This window comes from Epinephelus fuscoguttatus, linkage group LG14, assembly GCF_011397635.1.
Source record: "Epinephelus fuscoguttatus linkage group LG14, E.fuscoguttatus.final_Chr_v1".
Lineage (NCBI taxonomy): Eukaryota > Metazoa > Chordata > Actinopteri > Perciformes > Serranidae > Epinephelus > Epinephelus fuscoguttatus.
Window position 1 is genome coordinate 27,632,752 of NC_064765.1, and position 18,822 is coordinate 27,651,573.

Sequence of the window (18,822 nt, forward strand, 5' to 3'; positions counted from 1 at the left end):
CAGTATATATTTTACATGCCATACAGTGCACATTATATTATTTATACAGCCTTGTCCACTTTGTATTTAAGGGCTCTACATCCAGATTGCATGTTTGCTACCAAACAGCTCTATAATAATAACTACTTCAACAATAAAGACATGGATGTGCCTTTTGGTTTCGGATTATTTTTCTGCCTTCAAAGGAAATGTGTTGGAAGCTTTAATTCTGTACATGTGCACAACAACTTTGCTGATTTTCTGGGTGTGTTTTCAATGCATGACACTGAAATCAAAGCTGTGTAAGAAGCTGTAATGTTTGCTTTATTAAAATAGTTAAGAAAAGCTTTTCAAAATACAGTATTTCAAATCCTGAGGAAGAAGATCTCGCTTACACTTGGCTTGTGCTGTCCTATCTACAGGACTACATTTTGTCACATACAGTATGAAAAAACATTGGTCTCTGCTGTCGCTACACGCAGCAGATTATCAGTCACTGGAATGTTATATAAAAAAAAGGTGTGTGGGTTCAATACTGAGGTAAAAACATTACAAAAAGCACTTTTTATGTGTCAGTATTACAAAAGCTGCTAACATAACCGTTGTTACTCATCAGTTTTGTGTTTCAGCCCTGACTGTGTCCAGAGTAACCCAGTAATCCCTGCTGAAACAGAGCCGGAAGACATGGGAGTGAACTGCAGATTTAAAGCTTAGTCCTCTTTCTTGGATCTGCCGCCGTTTCTCTGGTAATAGAGCACAGTGAGCAGCACCCACATGTTGAGCGAAGTCATGGCAATGAAACGCACCAGAACTGTGACAAAGAGAGAGATTATATTATATTTAACATACTTATGCTTAAAAACTTTATAAAGATTCAGTCACACTTACATCAAGAAACTTTTTTTGGCATCACAAAACAATGAGCTGAGGATGTGCAAGTTAAAAGGTGCTAAAGTGAATGTCCCTTGGTGTGCCAAGAGCTGACAATAGCCCCAAAGACAAAAGCTGACACAATGGCCACAAAACATCCACAAAGAGACACATAATGGCCTCAAAGAGACACAAATTGACTACGAAGAGGTGCAAGACATCTACAAAGACATCCAAAATGGCAAAATGACAGCAGAGACAGAAAACAGCTACAAAGAGACAAAATGGCAACAGAGAGACACAAAACTGCCTCAGACACAAAACAACCACAAATGGATGTAAAACGGGTACAAAGACACATAAAACAGCCTCAAAGAGATGCAAAATGGCCACAAAGAGACACATAACAGCTCTAAAGACACACAAAGTGACTACAAGGAGATACAAAAGGGCAATAAAGAGACACAACCTCAGAGACACAAATCTAACACAAATAGTTGTAAAACAGACACAAAATGGTCACAAAGAGACATAAACAGAAACACAAAACAGCCTCAAAGACATGCAAAATGGCCACAAAGAGACACAAAACAGCTACAAAAAGAAAACTATTTATATCCCCATTAATCCTGGCTGTCTCGCTCTTTCGTTGGATGCCTTTTATATGTCTGTGCCCAGGGGCCCATTGTCTCATAATCCATCCATGCTTTGGTGTCAAATGGAAAACTCTCTTTCCAAACTAAGAAATTATGATAGCAGGTTCTATTTCATATTTCACACCACATGTGTACTGCATTTTCTCCCTTGTAAACCTGAAATATACAAACCTCATCCCAAATTAGCCTTTAAAGACACAGATACTATATGAGCAACCAGAAGCTACTATCTTATGGAAATTCCACTTGTGGGACACCACACATCCCACTGTCATTTGTAATTCAGGTTGACTTACCCTGCGTGTCTCCGGTTGTCACTGTGGTGGTGTAAATCCGCGCTGAAACAAAGAGGAAGCCCAGTTAAAGACATCCTCATTATCAAAGAGAACATCTAATATTTAATTAATGAAGCGTGGAATTTCTAATTTATTAAATGAGGAGCAGAGTAAATAGCATTATACATATTCATGAACAGGAACATTGCAGTAACAGCACTGTGGGGAAAAGAAATAGTCCCAGAAATTGGTTACGCATTAATGAATTTATTAGAAATGCTGAACACGAGGGTTAGACTGACAAGAGGGTGATATTTATTTAAAAAGTGGAGATCGACCTTTCTGAAACAAGCTGTATTTATTGTATCCCAGACTACTCTGGGTATTTAGACTACATTAACCTGAATTAACTGATTCTGAGACACGCTCCAAAGGTATAACTCAAATAGGTTTATTATCAATGTGCTACTTATTGCGTGGTCCATACATGACTTTGTTATTATCAGTATGAGTTTTAGTGACCGCACAGTGATCACAAGCTTTCAAAACCTGCTGTCTTGGCATTTAAACCTGCTGTAATCAGTATTTTAAATATAATAACAATTGATCCCACAGAGATTTATCACTATCTTATCTTTCACCTCATCCACCTACTGTTGTGTTTCACCACAGGGTGGCTGTGGGTCCTTAAAAAGTCTTAAAATACCTTTAATAAACATTAATTAACAAATGGTCTTGAAAAGTAATAAGTTGCCTTCAATTCAGATTGCATGTCTTAAATGTTAAATAGAAAAAACTTAATTCATCCCCGAAGGGAAATTAAGCTGTCCAGCAGCTTATAAAAACAACAACATTTGATATTAAAATAGACATAAAATAAAATGTTAAAATAAATTAAAAAATGGTGGCGCGATGCGTAAAAGTTAATTTATACTTCTGCGTCATCGTAGAGCCTACGCCATAACCTACGTAACCTGTTGTCCCTGGTTTTATATTAGACAAGGAGAAGATCGCTAGATGCTAGGCTAATTTATACAATGTAAAATGCCATAGGCTTGTGCTAGTAATGTTAGCATGTTATATTTGTTTGGAAAATGTGTTTAGTGTAGTGGTAGTGATTTTGTCGGTGAATCTTGTGAGTTGTAGAGAAAATGTGTCCAGATAAAGACAAGTGTTTGTCTGTGAATGCTGCGAGTTATAATGAAGCCAATTTGTGTACTTGTTCAGCCATATTCAATGTGTGTTTAAGATGTGTTTTGAATCAACTAAACTTTACAGCACTTAATAGAAACCTCCACCGCCAACTAGTGTTGTGGAGGTGTAACTGCAGAGTGACAGACACACGACAGCACAAGTTAAAATGGTCACCACGGTGAAGGCGAAGTGTGTAGGCTACGTGCATAGGGTCTACGCACAACCATAAATCCCCTTCAACTCAAATTTAACACAGGAGAGAATTGCTATTCAACGGGGGGAACAGACTACGACAAACCCCATTAAAAAACAAAACAAAAAACAAAAAACATGTTTTTGGGCATTTAGATGATGCAATGAGTCTGCACCATTAAACTACAACTTGCTGGCTAGCCTATATATATATATACACACATACACACACACATATATATATATATATATATATATATATATATATATATATATATATATATATATATATATAGATATATATATATATATATATATATATATATATATATATATATGTGTATATATATACACACAGTACAGGCCAAAAGTTTGGACACACCTTCTCATTCAGTGCGTTTTCTTTATTTTCATGACTATTTACATTGTAGATTCTCACTGAAGGCATCAAAACTATGAATGAACACATGTGGAGTTAGTTATCACCTTTTCTGCGTCTCACAAAGACACGGCGGTTGGAACCAAAGATCTCAAATTTGGACTCATCAGACCAAAGCACAGATTTCCACTGGTCTAATGTCCATTCCTTGTGTTTCTTGGCCCAAACAAATCTCTTCTGCTTGTTGCCTCTCCTTAGCAGTGGTTTCCTAGCAGCTATTTGACCATGAAGGCCTGATTCGCGCAGTCTCCTCTTAACAGTTGTTCTAGAGATGGGTCTGCTGCTAGAACTCTGTGTGGCATTCATCTGGTCTCTGATCTGAGCTGCTGTTAACTTGCCATTTCTGAGGCTGGTGACTCGGATGAACTTATCCTCAGAAGCAGAGGTGACTCTTGGTCTTCCTTTCCTGGGTCGGTCCTCATGTGTGCCAGTTTCCTTGTAGCGCTTGATGGTTTTTGCGACTCCACTTGGGGACACATTTAAAGTTTTTGCAATTTTCCAGACTGACTGACCTTCATTTCTTAAAGTAATGATGGCCACTTGTTTTTCTTTAGTTAGCTGATTGGTTCTTGCCATAATATGAATTTTAACAGTTGTCCAATAGGGCTGTCGGCTGTGTATTAACCTGACTTCTGCACAACACAACTGATGGTCCCAACCCCATTGATAAAGCAAGAAATTCCACTAATTAACCCTGATAAGGCACACCTGTGAAGTGGAAACCATTTCAGGTGACTACCTCTTGAAGCTCATGGAGAGAATGCCAAGAGTGTGCAAAGCAGTAATCAGAGCAAAGGGTGGTTATTTTGAAGAAACTAGAATATAAAACATGTTTTCAGTTATTTCACCTTTTTTTGTTAAGTACATAACTCCACATGTGTTCATTCATAGTTTTGATGCCTTCAGTGAGAATCTACAATGTAAATAGTCATGAAAATAAAGAAAACGCATTGAATGAGAAGGTGTGTCCAAACTTTTGGCCTGTACTGGATATATATATATATATATATATATTTTTTTTTTTTTTCATTTTTGGTGTGTATTTCCGTTAAAAGTTTGGTCTAGATATTTCTAAGTTGTTCCTGTTCTAAAGTAACAGTATTGGGAAGGTTAGAGTGCAACATCCAGGACTGCTTTGTTCTCATGCCCTGTATGTGATACTCACCCATACATGTGTAAGTAGCCATGGCCCAAGTGAGGGCGCTAACCTGTCCAGCGTCTTTCGACCTCCACAGGCACTGCAGCTGGGCAAATTTACTGGCCGCACTGATGAATGTGCACAAGCTCTGAGAAGACAGTGGAAGTCAGACTGAATACACATTTAGTCTCCAGTGTTTCTCTGTGTTCATGTAACATCATGACCTGTGAAACTCTACAGCTCAGCTTAAAAGTTTCAGATATTCTCTGTAACCTGCGACAACTCAAACTTTTAGGGAAACAGTTGCAGGATCACTGCGCTCACCTATTTATATGCAAATACACATTCAGACACATTTATCTCATTAACCAGCACGACCATTTGGCATTTATAAGGTCTGGGTGTCTTCCTGAGACGCACCAGGTGCAATGAGGTCTGGATAACTTTCTGTTTAGAGCTCCACCTCATTACTCCTGACTGATGACGTGCCATCTCTTTGCTTACTTTGTGACATGCTGTGACTTATGATTGATGTTGAACTGATTTATTACCATAGCCAGATCGATGATCCACTTCTCCACAGTGAGGAGCCTCCAACCTCCGACAAACCTGAACACATTAGGTTAAGGCAATAACACGTGACATACTGTAAGAGGTATCGACAGAGGCTGACGGGTCATTGATTGTCTTCAGCACTGGATGAACACTTTCCCATGCGGGGCTATTTGAAAGTGATGAAAGGATACAGCAAGGTGTAGATGAGGCTCTGCCGCAGGCTGCCGTTATAGTGAAGAATCAGGAGCAGGAGGAAGGCATCTGAGGACAAAGGGAAGGTTATAACACATGGGCTGCATGTTTCACAGCACTGAGTTTGATTTCAAGGAGCTCTGACAGCTCTTACTGTCAGTTTAACTCACCCAGACACTAACATCTCTGGCTTACAGACTTGGTCTACAGACACATAACATATCTGAGACCTACATTGTTAAGACATCAGTAACAGGCCTCTATGGGCTGCTCTGGAGACTCAAGTACAGTGCTAGTTACTAATGGAGATCAATAAAGGTCATAGTCAGTTCAATGCCTCTTTAAATTAAGACCATGTCAAGTCATTTGTTCCCACACAACACATGATTACTGTGGTAGTAGAATTTTTTTACATGACATCAGCTCCAGCCCATGTCAATCATGAGGATGATGTATTGATTTTCTGTCAGACCCTTGTTGCCATGACAAGATAAGTTCATGTGTCTGAGCTCTTAATTTAATTATTTCACCAGACAAAGTCTAGTCCAAACAGAGAGACATATTACAGAAAATCTAAGAATTACGTGTTTAAGATAAATACAATCTGTAACAGCTGTACTGAATGTCACTTTTTTCTTAGATCTGAAGATTCTACTGAGGTTTTCGAATGAACCTTGAATGTCTGGCATCATATTCTATGATGTCATCAGCCTAAAAAAAACTCCTTTCAATTTGAATAAAGCGATTCATCGGATTAAATTAGTCTTCTTTATTAAATGACCTTTTTTTAATGAATAAATGTAATTCATGTTGCTGTTAGATTGCTGCTAGACTGCCTCCCTTTGTGTGCAGCAAGCAGGAGAGCAAACAGTTTTTCAATAAATTTTGTCTATTGGATGTTTCAATGCTGTGGAGTTACTGGAAATCTTTGGATCAAATGAGTCAGACACAATCCTACGCAGCCACCATGGAGATTCTAATTCTATAAATTGTATGATAAGCCTACTAACAGTATTATGCTGCATTCACGTGCTCCTCAGAGAACACCATTTCTTCAGTTGTGAAGTCATTCTTAGGATTTTGGTGTGTTCACAAGCTTTATGTCGTCACATGGAAACAAAATGGAGGCTACAAAGAAGATGTATTGTATTTTATTGCTCAGAGCATTTAAACAACGCATCTATAACAGTTTGAAGCTTTATATTAGAAAGTGGTTTTGTCCCAGACTTGTTGCTGCACCTTTACATCCACTAGAACTATTCAAATGTTGCTTTATCTGACTAATGCTAATAAATAATTTTCCTAACGAATCCAGGTCTGTACCTAACAGTTAATCCCATGTTACAAATTACATGTGGGCAAAAAATTGACATGTAACATGTGAGTTAATAGAAAGATTATTTACTCTTGTCCACTATGTTTCTGCATCAACTTTGCAACTCCTGTACCAAAGTTTTTGCCAACTTTCCTAGTTGTTCTTCCGACTTAAGGGGCTTTCATGTAAATTTTCCAAGTTGGGCACTAATTTTTCCAATTCTTCCGACACCACATGAATGCAGAGTTAGTGCAGCCTAATCTTTTTCTGCGACTGTGCAGAAATACCGTGTTTAAATAGAATGAATAGACCTGCCCAGCATTCATATGTTGATTAATAATTTGAATGTCAGCGTGATGAACAAATTTTTGAACTACTTAGTACAGCCTTGTAATAGCCTATATTTATCACATACATTTAAAATGTGGGCGGCACGGTGGTGTGGTGGTTAGCACTCTCGCCTCACAGCAAGAGGGTTGCCGGTTCGATCCCGGGCGTGGGAGCCCTTCTGTGCGGAGTTTGCATGTTCTCCCCGTGTCAGCGTGGGTTCTCTCCGGGCACTCCGGCTTCCTCCCACAGTCCAAAGACATGCAGATTTGGGGACTAGGTTAATTGGAGACTCTAAATTGTCCGTAGGTGTGAATGTGAGCGTGAATGGTTGTTTGTCTCTATGTGTCAGCCCTGCGATAGTCTGGCGACCTGTCCAGGGTGTACCCTGCCTCTCGCCCGATGTAGCTGGGATAGGCTCCAGCCCCCCCGCGACCCTCAAGAGGATGAAGCGGTTAGAAGAAGAAGACATTTAAAATGTTATTTGCCTACAAATTTAAACACATGACACCTTTTAAAAGGATATCATGTAACTTCAGACAACTCACCTTGAGCGATGAGGATTGGATATTCCAGGTATGTTGGAGGTGGGTAGTCATAGTACATCTGGTATGTTACAAAAACAATGAACCTGTTGAGCAGAAGGTGTCAGGTTATTACACTGTATTATAATGTAAAATGAAACACTGAAGCAATGTTCAAGAGCAAATGAGGCAGCGACTGGGTGAGTGGCAAAAAACAAATCACTCAAAGCCTGATGGTATGGGAAAGAACTCAACAAACTCAGCCTTCAGTTATATAACATATATTTTATTAATCCCCTAGCGGGTATCCAATTTTTTCACTCTGTTGTCATACACACACAAGCCCGAAATACACACACATGCACAAATACGACTGATACATGCATTAAATGGAGAGATGTCAGAGTGAGGGGACTGCCTTGTACAGGCTCCCCAAGCAGTTGGGGGTTCAGTGCCTTGCTCAAGGGTAGCAGTGCCTAGGAGGCGAACTGGCACCTCCCCAGCTACCAGTCCATGCTCCATATTTGGTCCAGACGAAGACTTGGATCGGGGACTCTCCAGTTCCCAACCTAAGTCCCTATGGACTGAGCTACTGCCGCCCCAGTAGTGGTGCCAGTGATCTGCAAATACATATGCAGATCCCACTGCTCTGATGCATAAACAAGTACAATTTTTTATGAACATGGTGATGTGTCCCTCACACTATGACAGTTTTCCTAAAATTAGATAAAAAAAACCCCTCAAATACACCATCTTGCTTACAGTATCACAATATATCGAAATGTATTGACTGGTAACCCCTGTATCGTGACACAATGTTGGCTGAGGCACTGATGTGACATGAAGTTGCCATGATGATAAACAATCAAAAGGAAATTCAAGTTAAAGCTGCACAAGGCTTTTCTCCACACAGAACAAAAGATCTCTTGCTGACTGCACTTGATGAAACATTTAATTTCACATTTACATCAAGTGCCACTAAGTGATTTTATTCAGCGTCTATCTGAACAAGGTTATGGCACATCATCAGATGAACAACTTACAGTGGCTTGAAACTAACATGAGGAGCAAATATATTTTTATATGCAAAAAGGTTGGAGCTACATTTGTTCTGAGACAGGCTGGAAAGTAGTTTTAAAACTCAGAAATCTTCGCAGCTATTAGAGTTATCACGTAATCAGTACCCGCAGATACAGTTTAATCAAGGCATTGTATAGTTTACCACGGAGCAATAAAATATTATGTATTGCACCTTGAGATGTGGTCATGTGCTGTGTAAATATTGGTTTTTCCCAACAGCAACCACGGCAACACCGGAGATCCCTTAGCAATTGGAATGATGAATATATTTGTTAAATGGCTTTGATTTTTTACCTGACAATCACACCTAGTGCAGCTTTACGGCTTGGCTATTTCACAGTAGCATGCACAGTGACAGCAGGCTATCGCTCACCAGCACAGTGGAGACATGTGGAACAGTGCAGCTACTGCCAGACACCAGGGAGAGACATTGAGAAACTATACATCCTTACAGACCCAAAATTAAACAAGATCCGAAAAGAACTTTTATAAAAGCCACAAAAATCAAAAATAATTTGGCAATATCTCCTCGAACCCAACATGTAATACTGACTGTAAATTTAGAGGCAGAGTTATTCCTAGCTTTGCTTGTGTCAATACTTCCTGTTCAGACACAAGAACCAGCTCACTGCACTGATTTATCCTCAGATGTCACACTCCTTCACACAGATGTTAGGATACACACACCTAATTGAGGCTACATGTCCTTGCCCAAAATCCTCAGCTCTGTGAAGAAACCACAGTTTAGTGTTAAGCCTTCACAGTGGGATTAGGTTTTTGTATTAGAAAGCTTTTCAGCTGTGTGCCTCAAAACTCGGTCAGGGATCCACCTGGAGACAATCTCTACTGTGCATCCTCTAGTTTACTCTTAATCTAGAAAGGAAACTGGCTTTACATCCTCGTGCTTGCACCAAATAATCACTATGTATGAGGATGTGCTCGTGCATTTCCTTCATTTCCCCCACCAAAGGCAAACAGTGGGGCAGTGAGGATGGTTGAGCAATAATATAGGTTTTATAACATTTTATTTAAATAAAACATGTAGAGGTAGTTCAAAAGTATGCCGAACTGACCATTACATATTAGTAATTCAATAGCAGGTTTAAACTGAGTTTAAAGATAGTCGCACATTCACCTCTAAGCAAGACCGTAATAAACTGCAAACATTTTAAATGGAGTTTGGAGCTAGGGTCCTCCCCACCCGAGGTGTTCCCGGTGACGAAATGGAAGACAACATCATTACACCAGAGTTGCATAATCGTAAGTAATGCACTGCATACTTTATCACACTGTTCCCGTTGTCTTTCTACACAAGTTCACAGATCGATAACAGTATTTAAAACTCACATACCCGATCAGCTCGAGGAGGAGACTGTTGAGGCTGACTCCAGCCGTGGATTTCGCTCGCATCAGTGTAAAAATCTGCGGGAACTTCAGCACCATGCACACAAACAGGGTGCTGAAATTAGCGGCATGTAGCAATGTGTCGACCGGCATTGTTTATTACTGATGGAGATGACAAATGGTGAGCTTTAAATTGTTAGGTCTGACAGGATTTTGCTAAATGTAGAAGCCAGATGCTGCTGCGCTGTCACCAGTGTCAAGATGGATGAATTTAGTGAAGCTTTCCGTTTTAAACTTTCAAAATAATAGAAAGTGACGCTTATTTTCAAATAGTGTCGTGGAATATGTAGTTCTAAAAATAAGAAATCTAATCAAATTAAATTTCAAATTACTGCAACTCTAAAAAGAGTTGCTTTGTCTAAATTGTATCCAAAGAAAGATACGAAGACTTTTATTTTGAAGGCTAAGATGTTCGATTTTCTTTATAACTCTGTGAACTTGGCGGTTTCTCACGTCAGCCGGCATCCTTTCCCACTTCCGCATACATACACTGAAAGCTGATTGGCTCGTTGTGCTCACAAGTTACTCAGTTAACTCATTTCAAAACTTACCGTGGTGTGTCCTCTTCCTGTCCTCTCGTTTCAGCGAGTCTGCATTTCAACAGTCTAGGACAAAAGTCCTCAGTCTGTTGTGCTGTCACATGATGGAAACCACTGAGGCACTATTACTCAAATACTCTAAGCAGGGGCACATACAGTATGAAACAATGGGTTTTGGGGGACCTCTCCCAGAATGTTTTGAGCATCAAACAATCAATTTCCTGTGTTCTGGTGGATTATATTGCACCTTATTGTGTATTTTCTGCATCAATATATGGTGTAAGTGCCTTTAATTTTGTCAAAGGAAAAGTTCTCTGCTAGTTTTCATGTTTTTATTGGAGAGACAAATGCACATGTTCTAAATATTGAGGGGGGAATGTCTGCAGCGCCCCCCTAGAAATTTACACCTGTTAATTTCATCATATTTTCTGTACTGATTTAACATGACATATTATTTAATACTATAAATATAACAAAATCAGTTAAGCACACACAAACTTTAAAATGCAAAATCTTTATTGCAATAAGACATTAACTTCCAGATTGTACAGATTTCTCAAATAAACTGGGGACCAACATTTTGATTTAAATTTAGACCAAAGGGGCAGTGATTTATGATGACTTAACAATATACAGAATGGCCTTTTAGAGCTGCTACAGTAGGCTACAACAACCTGAGATATGCTGCTGCTCACATAAAGTGCAGACAAGTGTAAGCTACATCATTGTGAAAATCACACAAAAATAAATTGATGTAATTCCTCCACCGTGGAACAATGGCTTAGAGGTCCTGGTAAACATTTGACAATATGTAACAGCTATTTTAAACATTTCATTTTAAAAAAATAAACCAATTTAACACCAAAAATAAGATATAAGATATAGACTTATTCCTGCAGCATGGGTAAGTAAGGAGCTGCTTTTAAACTGTATGCTAAAGTTTTTTTGTTTGTCTGTGCAGCTCAATTTGAGTGCACAAAGAAATGAAGTGGTGATACAACCTTTCTCTCATCCAAATTTGATCAGGTATCTTGTTAGATTATCAAGTATCTGATTAAACACCTGACGGAGCTCGGATGACATGAATCTGATCTGCTGGTGTCTTCTCTTCTCACTTGTCTTTATCGTCTTCTACATTAACTCTATAGTCTACTCTTGCATGTAACCTTTTCTGCCGCTAAGAAGTACCCAAACAAAAGACTACATTTCTGGACATAAAGTACAATATGAAATAATCAAATATTTGAAGAATTAGCAGATGTATGAGAGAAAACATTGTTCTCTTGTTAATCCTGACTCCCTCACTGATATGGCTTCATATGTCTGTATCACCAGTGAAATGATCAAAAAAGAAAAATAACATGGAATCTAAACTCACTTAGGCTGAGCTATGATGAGTGCCACACCATGCCAAACTTATAATCATCGAAGCTCCACATAAAGACAATGCAGTCTGTAGATTCCCAAAAAGAAAACCCTGATGTGCAGAGGTCTTGATGACAAGTGGCTCATCTTCAGAGCTGTCTAGCAGGGCAGCATCTCTGGATCCAGCTTGCGCTTGTGATTGCCTCCAGACCAGAGTAACAGCCTGTCCAGTCTGACCAGATCACTCCCCAGCTGAGTGGACAGTCTGCTGCCAAACATCTGGTTGGTGGTGTTGGGGACGCGGTCAGAGAAGAGCGACACGTAGCTGGGTAAAGGCTCCTCTGACTTCAGCTGGCCCTACAAACACACAAGGGGTCACATAGACACATTCACCTGTATAATGGCCTACAGATGAAGCTGACGTTCAATTCATCAGGGACAAATACGACTTAGCTATCTGTAATCGGTTACTACATAGGATGCTTTTTTACAATACTGTCATCTATTATATTCTACTGAGTATTTAAACATGTTTACTTAATTTTGATGTTCAAAGAATTTACAAGGAGTGACTCTAAATGAAAATAAACAACCAGTGATGCAAACTTTTTCGCATCATTGGTCAGTTTTTATGGTCAAAAAGTTAAATATTGTGCTGTAGAAAAAAGACACGAGGGCATAGGTGTCACTACAACATAAAAGGAGGACATATGTGAAATGTGGGGCTTGGGTACCTCCAGCAAAGTAAAAAACAAATAAGTCCACACCCCCAAGTAGCTCCCAATTAGAAGGATTTTAATGCAGAGTAAAGTTTCAAGCCACATGATTCTTCCTTCATGACATGAAAGTTGCACAAAACTTTTATTTTGACATAATTAAGGACATTTCCGCCCTAAAATGATGAACAAAAGGCACAAAATTGTGCAGAAAAAATCACCAGGATGCAGGAAATTGTTTGAAACTCAAAATTTGAGGGAGGTACCCAAACCAAAAACAGTACAAAAGACAGCCACATCCCAACGTTGGATAGAGAGAGTGCTGGACCCCTCAAATTTTGAATTTTAAATAATTTCCTGCATCCTGGTGAATTTTTCTGCACAATTTTGTGCCTTTTGTTCATCATTTTAAGGTGGTAATGTCCTTAATTATGTCAAAATAAAAGTTTTCTGCAACCTTCATGTTTTTATTGAGGGGAACAAATGCACATTTGAAATACTGGGGGGAACATGCCCCCTGCATCCCCGCAAAATCTAAGTCTATGCAAGAATAGGCAGTATTTTTCATATCTTCCGTGCACGTTTTAGTGTGACTGTCAGGCTGTTAGTGAGACATCATTAAAGATATTTGAGCATATTCATGTAAATATAGGCTATTCAGGGATATTGCACAAGAAAATGTGTTTAGAAGAGATGTATTCACTTCACAGGAGTCACAACAACATTTGTGAAATTTGCACATACGTTTAGTCTTACCATCTGATCATAGTTCCTGAGGAAGTTCCAGTTCTTCTCCCTGTGGACCATGGTGTATTGGTTAAGTCTGTTAAGCTTCAGTGATCTATAAACTAATATAACCTGCCATAACTTCACTACACTCCAAGATTTTAGCTTGTAATCACCATCACAGAAATAAAGTCTTATCCTCCCCAGCCAGAACAGTTAGATTATCCAGTGTCACACTCACCATTCCCGCACTCCTCTCCTCTCACTCCACACCATCTCTTTCCACACTTGGTCCTGTTTAACAGGATCCCTCCTGTCTGGATTCAGCTCCGGAGACACCGCGTCTCCTTTGGCTTGGCGCGTCCTGTCCGCCGCTGCTGCCGGCTGCCGGGTCGTTATCGGCCTGGTCCCGTTGGCTCGCTCCGGTAACCGGTAACCTGCAGAGGATACGCGCCTGACATTGTTCAAGTCCATTTTGGTAGCTCGGTTGAAATCGTGGTTTACCGTCAGGTAAGCGGAGTATGTGAAGAAAAATCACTGCCTGTACTGAAGCCGGTTTGTTTGTGTTTCCATGGAAACGGCGAGCAGGGGGCACACAGGAGGCTACTTCACAATAAAATGTAAACAGGACCTAATTAACATAGGCTAAGTGTAAGTAGGCCTACATCTCAACCACATTTAAGATAAGAGTTTATTAATCCCTTAAAGAGGAAATTCACACGTTACAGCAACTTAAGAGTCACAAGCAAGAATAAAAAGTGATTGAGTGATAAGATAAGCAGCCTATACGATAAAAATACAAAGTAGATGAAATATAATTAAAAAATAACATAAACACTATACAGGCTACACTATATATACCACCTATACAGACACTGTATACCACCTATACAGACACTGTATGTCCATAAGAGTTGCACAGTTGTTGTGCAACTTTTTTCCCCCAGTAAAAATACATTTACATATATGTATTTAGCCTACCATTACATCAAGTGGGAAACTGATTTTCGTCCTCCAAACACAATGAATTTAGGCAAAACATGCTCAACATAAATTTAATCAAGATCATTACAATACACTACTGCTTCTATAGCTTGCAACAAAGATGGAAGGCTATGTTGCATTGTTTAGCCTATGACTTGTGATATCAGCCTATTTGTTTAATATTTGGAAGCACATTGTGCATGCTATCAACTATTTTTCTTTTTAATGTCCAAGAGTTCTTAATTCCATCATTTGAAAAGCTATTTCCACCACTAACAAACACTAAAAAACAACCTCTACCAGCTTGTTTCTCCCTCCATCGCTCATGCTGACACACCTGCTCTTGCAGAGGATGAAAAAAGTGATTGGTGTTAAGGAAAGGATGAATGGTTCTAAGCTGCCCCAAACTTGAACCACTGGGACTTATCTGAACCAGCAAAGTGCAAGGTCTTAGATAGAGGTAGAAGTATATGCTGAGGGCTCTTCAGGTTGATGAAATAGCACTGAGTGTCTACAGCCCAGCATCCCACACTACTGACCCTGTGAAATGACCATTTGCTGAATGGGAAGATGAGTAATGTCCCTGTGTGTAAACTTGGTGCCCCCTGACCGTGGTAAATGATATAGTAGGTGTTGGACTTTAAAGTATCTCCATGTGCAGTCCACCTCTGTTCCACATACTTACAAATATAACATTGCATTTTCTGTGAGTAGTTTCTGTTGGTTATTTGGGTACACATGCTCTCAGAGATTAATGTATCATCAAAGTAAGTGTCCATATTCAGTGGAACAAATCATGTGTCCAATTAAAATTAAACCATTAAAATAAGTAATATAATTGTACAGAAATAGTTTCCTTGTGAAGAAAATCCACATATTTCAGGATTTTCAAATATATGGACATTTTTAAAATATTTAAAGTAAATTTAATCCGAAAATGTTATTTTCATCGAAACAATACAATGCTGTGAAACTTCTCATCAGTTTCTATATATCTGTTACATTTATTTTGAAGACCGGAAAAGCACGACAAACACTTTTACTCTGAAATCTGAATGCTGAAACCGGATGTGCTTAGCTATGTAGCTAAATCATAGTGAGAATTGACGGAAATTAAATCCGCTAACTTATCACTATCTTGTCATTTCCCCATGAGTGAATTGAAACGAGCAGCAAGGCCAAGGTAATACAAATATTTTTTTGTGTACCGAGAGCTAAACAGGATATTTATTTCTATTTCGAGTCGTGAAGTGCATTTTAATCTGTCAGTATGCTTGGCCCAGTATCTGTGCTAGATAACATTACCTCTGAGGAGCTAACGTTAACATGAGTGAACATTAGAGAGGGCACTTCATCTCACTTGGCAACTTTTCCCGCAGTGCATGAACATGAAATGTGTGGCTGCTTATATTTACCAGGCATGGACTGAAATAAATACGATGTAACGTCAGTGTACTGTAACTTAACGCTCTCTGAGTACGAGCCGGCTTAACAACATATGCTAGCAACGGCTAACAGTTCCAACGGCTAAAATGTTAGGAGAAATACCAGATGTGTTAAGAGCCGAAGTTGATAAGAAACCAGTTAAATAAGTGTCAGGGCATTTGGTAAGCTAATGTGGCTTCAGCAGCCTTCAGTGCTGCAAAGCTATGATGCGAGGGAGTGGTCACTGCTGAGCAAGTTAGCTCGACCTCTTCAGCTGTAACAGTAGCCTAATTTAGTTAATCCTAGCTAAATTCGGGCTGATGAAGGGAATGGGTAGCCCAACAGTGGAACAATATTTGTGTATTTATTTGTGAATAACTAGTAAAAGTTATCAGGTCGTAAATAAGTGGGATGCACACAGGTGTTTTAAATTAGTCAGGCTGATAAGACCCTTCCTCAGGTTGAACGAAGGTGGAGCTAACGTTATGTTGGGAGTTGCAGGAGGTGGCTAATTAGGACAAGTGGAAACACCTGCGTCGTTGGACCATTCATGTGTAGGTACTCTGAGGTTATGATATTCAATTGACCTTTTTCCACTTGATGTTTTGTCTCGTCATAGCAGATAAAGCTCAGGCGTAACTAACATTAAAACTGACTGCATTACATTCAGGGTCCTCTTACTGTGCCTGCTGGCTCACTATCATGGTTTACTGGGACACTTGACCTGAGCCATCATTAGCAAAATTTGTTTCACCTGTGCTTTCCCTGCTATGACAAGTCAAAACGTCTCCTGTGAAACTGTCTATTAAAGGTCCAGCGTGGAGAATTTAGTGGCATTTTGCAGTGAGCAGCATTGGGGTCTATTAATGCCACTTTCTAAAAGTAAATGTCGAATAGAGGAAATGCTCAGAATTTACAAATAGTCTGTTTAATGTATTACAGGATTACACAGAGGTTTATAGTTTGTTAGCCTTGCTGCTTTATACTTATGCCAGCATTGTGTTGGAGTGTCACACCTAGTTGTAGGTAGTGGTGGTAGGCCATAAACAGTGAGGTTGCAGAGTGCAACCAGCTGAAACTTCTCATGTGCCAAGCTTGTTGGAGAACTATGGTGGCTGATGCAACAACATGAATGGCCCTGCTTTTAGCCAGTGTTTGATTTGTCCATAGACCTTTTTCCCTGTAGACTTTTTGACGTGTCTTTAGTAAGAAAAGCTGCATTCCACTTTGGGGAAGCCTTGGTATTGTGCACGCGGGCTCACTAGAATAGCTTAATGGAACAAAGTCATTGTTAGTGTTAGAGCCATTTTTTTTTTATCTGTGTCCAATAATGTGTGGGTCACTGGTTTCCACAGTAGGTGGTGTGTAAACAATGGTGTCTGTGAAGGTACAAGTAGAGGAAGAGTTAATTACTCTACAGGTGTGCTGCTTACCGGGAGAAGCACACAGTTTTCTGACCACCGTTTAGTGGCCTAACTTTGAGCCTTTTGTTTGTTTTACATAAGCCTACAAGTTATAATGGTGTAAGTGTGTTTAGGTCGACAAAGGCTATATTGTTAAATGGACCAGTTGTTGCAAATAAATGATCTATGTTTGAGCAACCGCATGGACTCCGATTCATTCAATGGAGCCGCTTCAGACGGCGCGTCAGTTTGAGGTCTTGGTAGCAGTAGGTTTTTTGTTTGGTAGAAATCAAGTCACTACAGTTAGTGTTATCAGTTTCATCTGTGCTCTCCCTACTATGACAAGTCAAAATGTCTCCTGTGAAAAAGGCCTGTCTTGGTCGACTGTAGAACAACATGACAGACTTTGTGGAAGAGGTAAGCCCCCAGGAACAGTGTCTGGCTTTGAAGTTAATTTTACATACTGGCTAAATGTGGAATTACAACTTCCAGGTCCATCATGTGATGTCATGGTGCCCAGAAAGACTTTTTACAATAGACTTGCATCGTAAAAGAGACGTCTGTAAATCAGTTGATACATTTTTTTTGAGCGTCACCCTGCCCCAGAAATGACTCATTTCACTTTCAGACTTATCTCTGTCATCCAATAACATTTTAAAAGTCTTGAGGAGCTACATGATTTAACAGTTTTTATCCCCATGCAAGTTAGCGGATGGTTAAACTGGAAGTTAGCTGCTCATGCACTGTAAGTTTCCTGTGCGCTTGCTCTATGGGCCCTGTTACACCCACAACCATAATAACAGCCCACAAATGTAATAAACCACAAATGTAATACAGATCTGCAGCTTTGAATGTAATAATCCCTCAAATGTTATAAATTTCCCACAAACTAATAGCAGCTGCCTACTACAAACGTAACACACAATTTTCCGCAAATGTAATAACTGTTACATTTGAAGGAAATTATTACATATGTGGGAAGGTGAAAATCTAAACTGTAATAACTTCCCACAAATGTAATATGAGACTGAATAATGATCTTTGTGGTTGTTGTTGTTTGTTTACTTATACACCTGCCAATAGTGATGCGTGTGTTGACAAGCAACCCGCAGGTCGGGTGGGGCGGGTCAGAAAGTGACAAAGCAGCGTTCTGAGTAAGTTAGAAATAACTTACAGAAACACACACACACACACACACTGGTCTTTCCTTGTCAGTTCAGAATTACTCTGTGGCAGCAAATATGTTGTTTAATTGGATTTATTTTATTTTATTCTGCCTCTTGTTAATACGGATTTAATGGGAAATTTATTACATTTGAGGGATTATTACATTCAAAGCTGCAGATTTGTATTACGTTTGTGGTTTATTACGTTTGTGGGCTGTTGTTACGTTTGTGGGTGTAACAGGCCCCTTAATGCAGAAAATCGGGGTAATTTGTGCTGTGGAAATCAAGCTTTTTTGGCTCTGTGCACCACTGAGATACTTTCATAGGAATGAACAGGGGCCCTCCAATGCTGTATCCA

General features: G+C 39.5%; 3 protein-coding genes across 7 annotated transcripts in view; 1 reads left to right on the top strand and 2 right to left on the bottom strand.

Moving 5' to 3' along the window:
• Nucleotides 1–282: 282 nt before the first annotated feature.
• slc66a3 (solute carrier family 66 member 3) lies at nt 283–10,335 on the bottom strand. Its single transcript, XM_049596839.1, has 7 exons — nt 10,088–10,335; nt 7,681–7,763; nt 5,490–5,559; nt 5,295–5,352; nt 4,771–4,891; nt 1,802–1,843; nt 283–790 (listed from the first exon to the last, which is right to left on the bottom strand). Exons 1-7 carry the CDS (start codon nt 10,231–10,233, stop codon nt 690–692), a joined length of 621 nt encoding a protein of 206 aa, XP_049452796.1. The 5' UTR covers nt 10,234–10,335; the 3' UTR covers nt 283–689.
• Nucleotides 10,336–11,223: 888 nt separating this feature from the next.
• On the bottom strand, nt 11,224–16,019 carry lg14h2orf50 (linkage group 14 C2orf50 homolog). 2 transcript variants are annotated; one of them, XM_049596841.1, is made up of 4 exons: nt 15,886–16,019; nt 13,728–13,923; nt 13,517–13,556; nt 11,224–12,401 (listed from the first exon to the last, which is right to left on the bottom strand). In XM_049596841.1, the coding sequence occupies exons 1-4, from the start codon at nt 15,890–15,892 to the stop codon at nt 12,204–12,206; spliced, it is 441 nt and encodes a 146-aa protein (XP_049452798.1). In that variant the 5' UTR covers nt 15,893–16,019; the 3' UTR covers nt 11,224–12,203. The 2 variants fall into 2 exon arrangements, with proteins under 2 accessions (XP_049452798.1, XP_049452797.1); XM_049596840.1 differs by lacking the exon at nt 15,886–16,019 and having other exon boundaries at nt 13,728–14,024.
• The window catches only part of LOC125901260 (CAP-Gly domain-containing linker protein 4-like), a 47,365-nt gene continuing 44,057 nt past the window's right edge, over nt 15,515–18,822 (top strand). For 3 of the 4 annotated variants that reach the window (XM_049596828.1, XM_049596830.1, XM_049596832.1), the window contains exon 1: nt 15,562–15,653. The gene's annotated coding sequence lies outside the window, so the exon portion shown is untranslated. Of the gene's footprint in view, nt 15,654–18,822 lie in introns of all 4 variants that reach the window. The other variant, XM_049596831.1, reaches the window with a different exon arrangement.

Coding starts and splice junctions, on each gene's coding strand:
- lg14h2orf50 (XM_049596840.1), bottom strand. CDS start 13,960: ATGGACTTGAACAATGTCAGGCGCGTATCCTCTGCAGGTTACCGGTTA. Junction 13,557..13,727: donor AGGAGAGGAGTGCGGGAATG/GTGAGTGTGACA, acceptor CATGGTCCACAG/GGAGAAGAACTGGAACTTCC. Junction 12,402..13,516: donor TCAGGAACTATGATCAGATG/GTAAGACTAAAC, acceptor GTGTGTTTGTAG/GGCCAGCTGAAGTCAGAGGA.
- slc66a3 (XM_049596839.1), bottom strand. CDS start 10,233: ATGCCGGTCGACACATTGCTACATGCCGCTAATTTCAGCACCCTGTTT. Junction 7,764..10,087: donor CTCCTCCTCGAGCTGATCGG/GTATGTGAGTTT, acceptor TCTGCTCAACAG/GTTCATTGTTTTTGTAACAT. Junction 5,353..5,489: donor AGCCTCATCTACACCTTGCT/GTATCCTTTCAT, acceptor TAATGTGTTCAG/GTTTGTCGGAGGTTGGAGGC.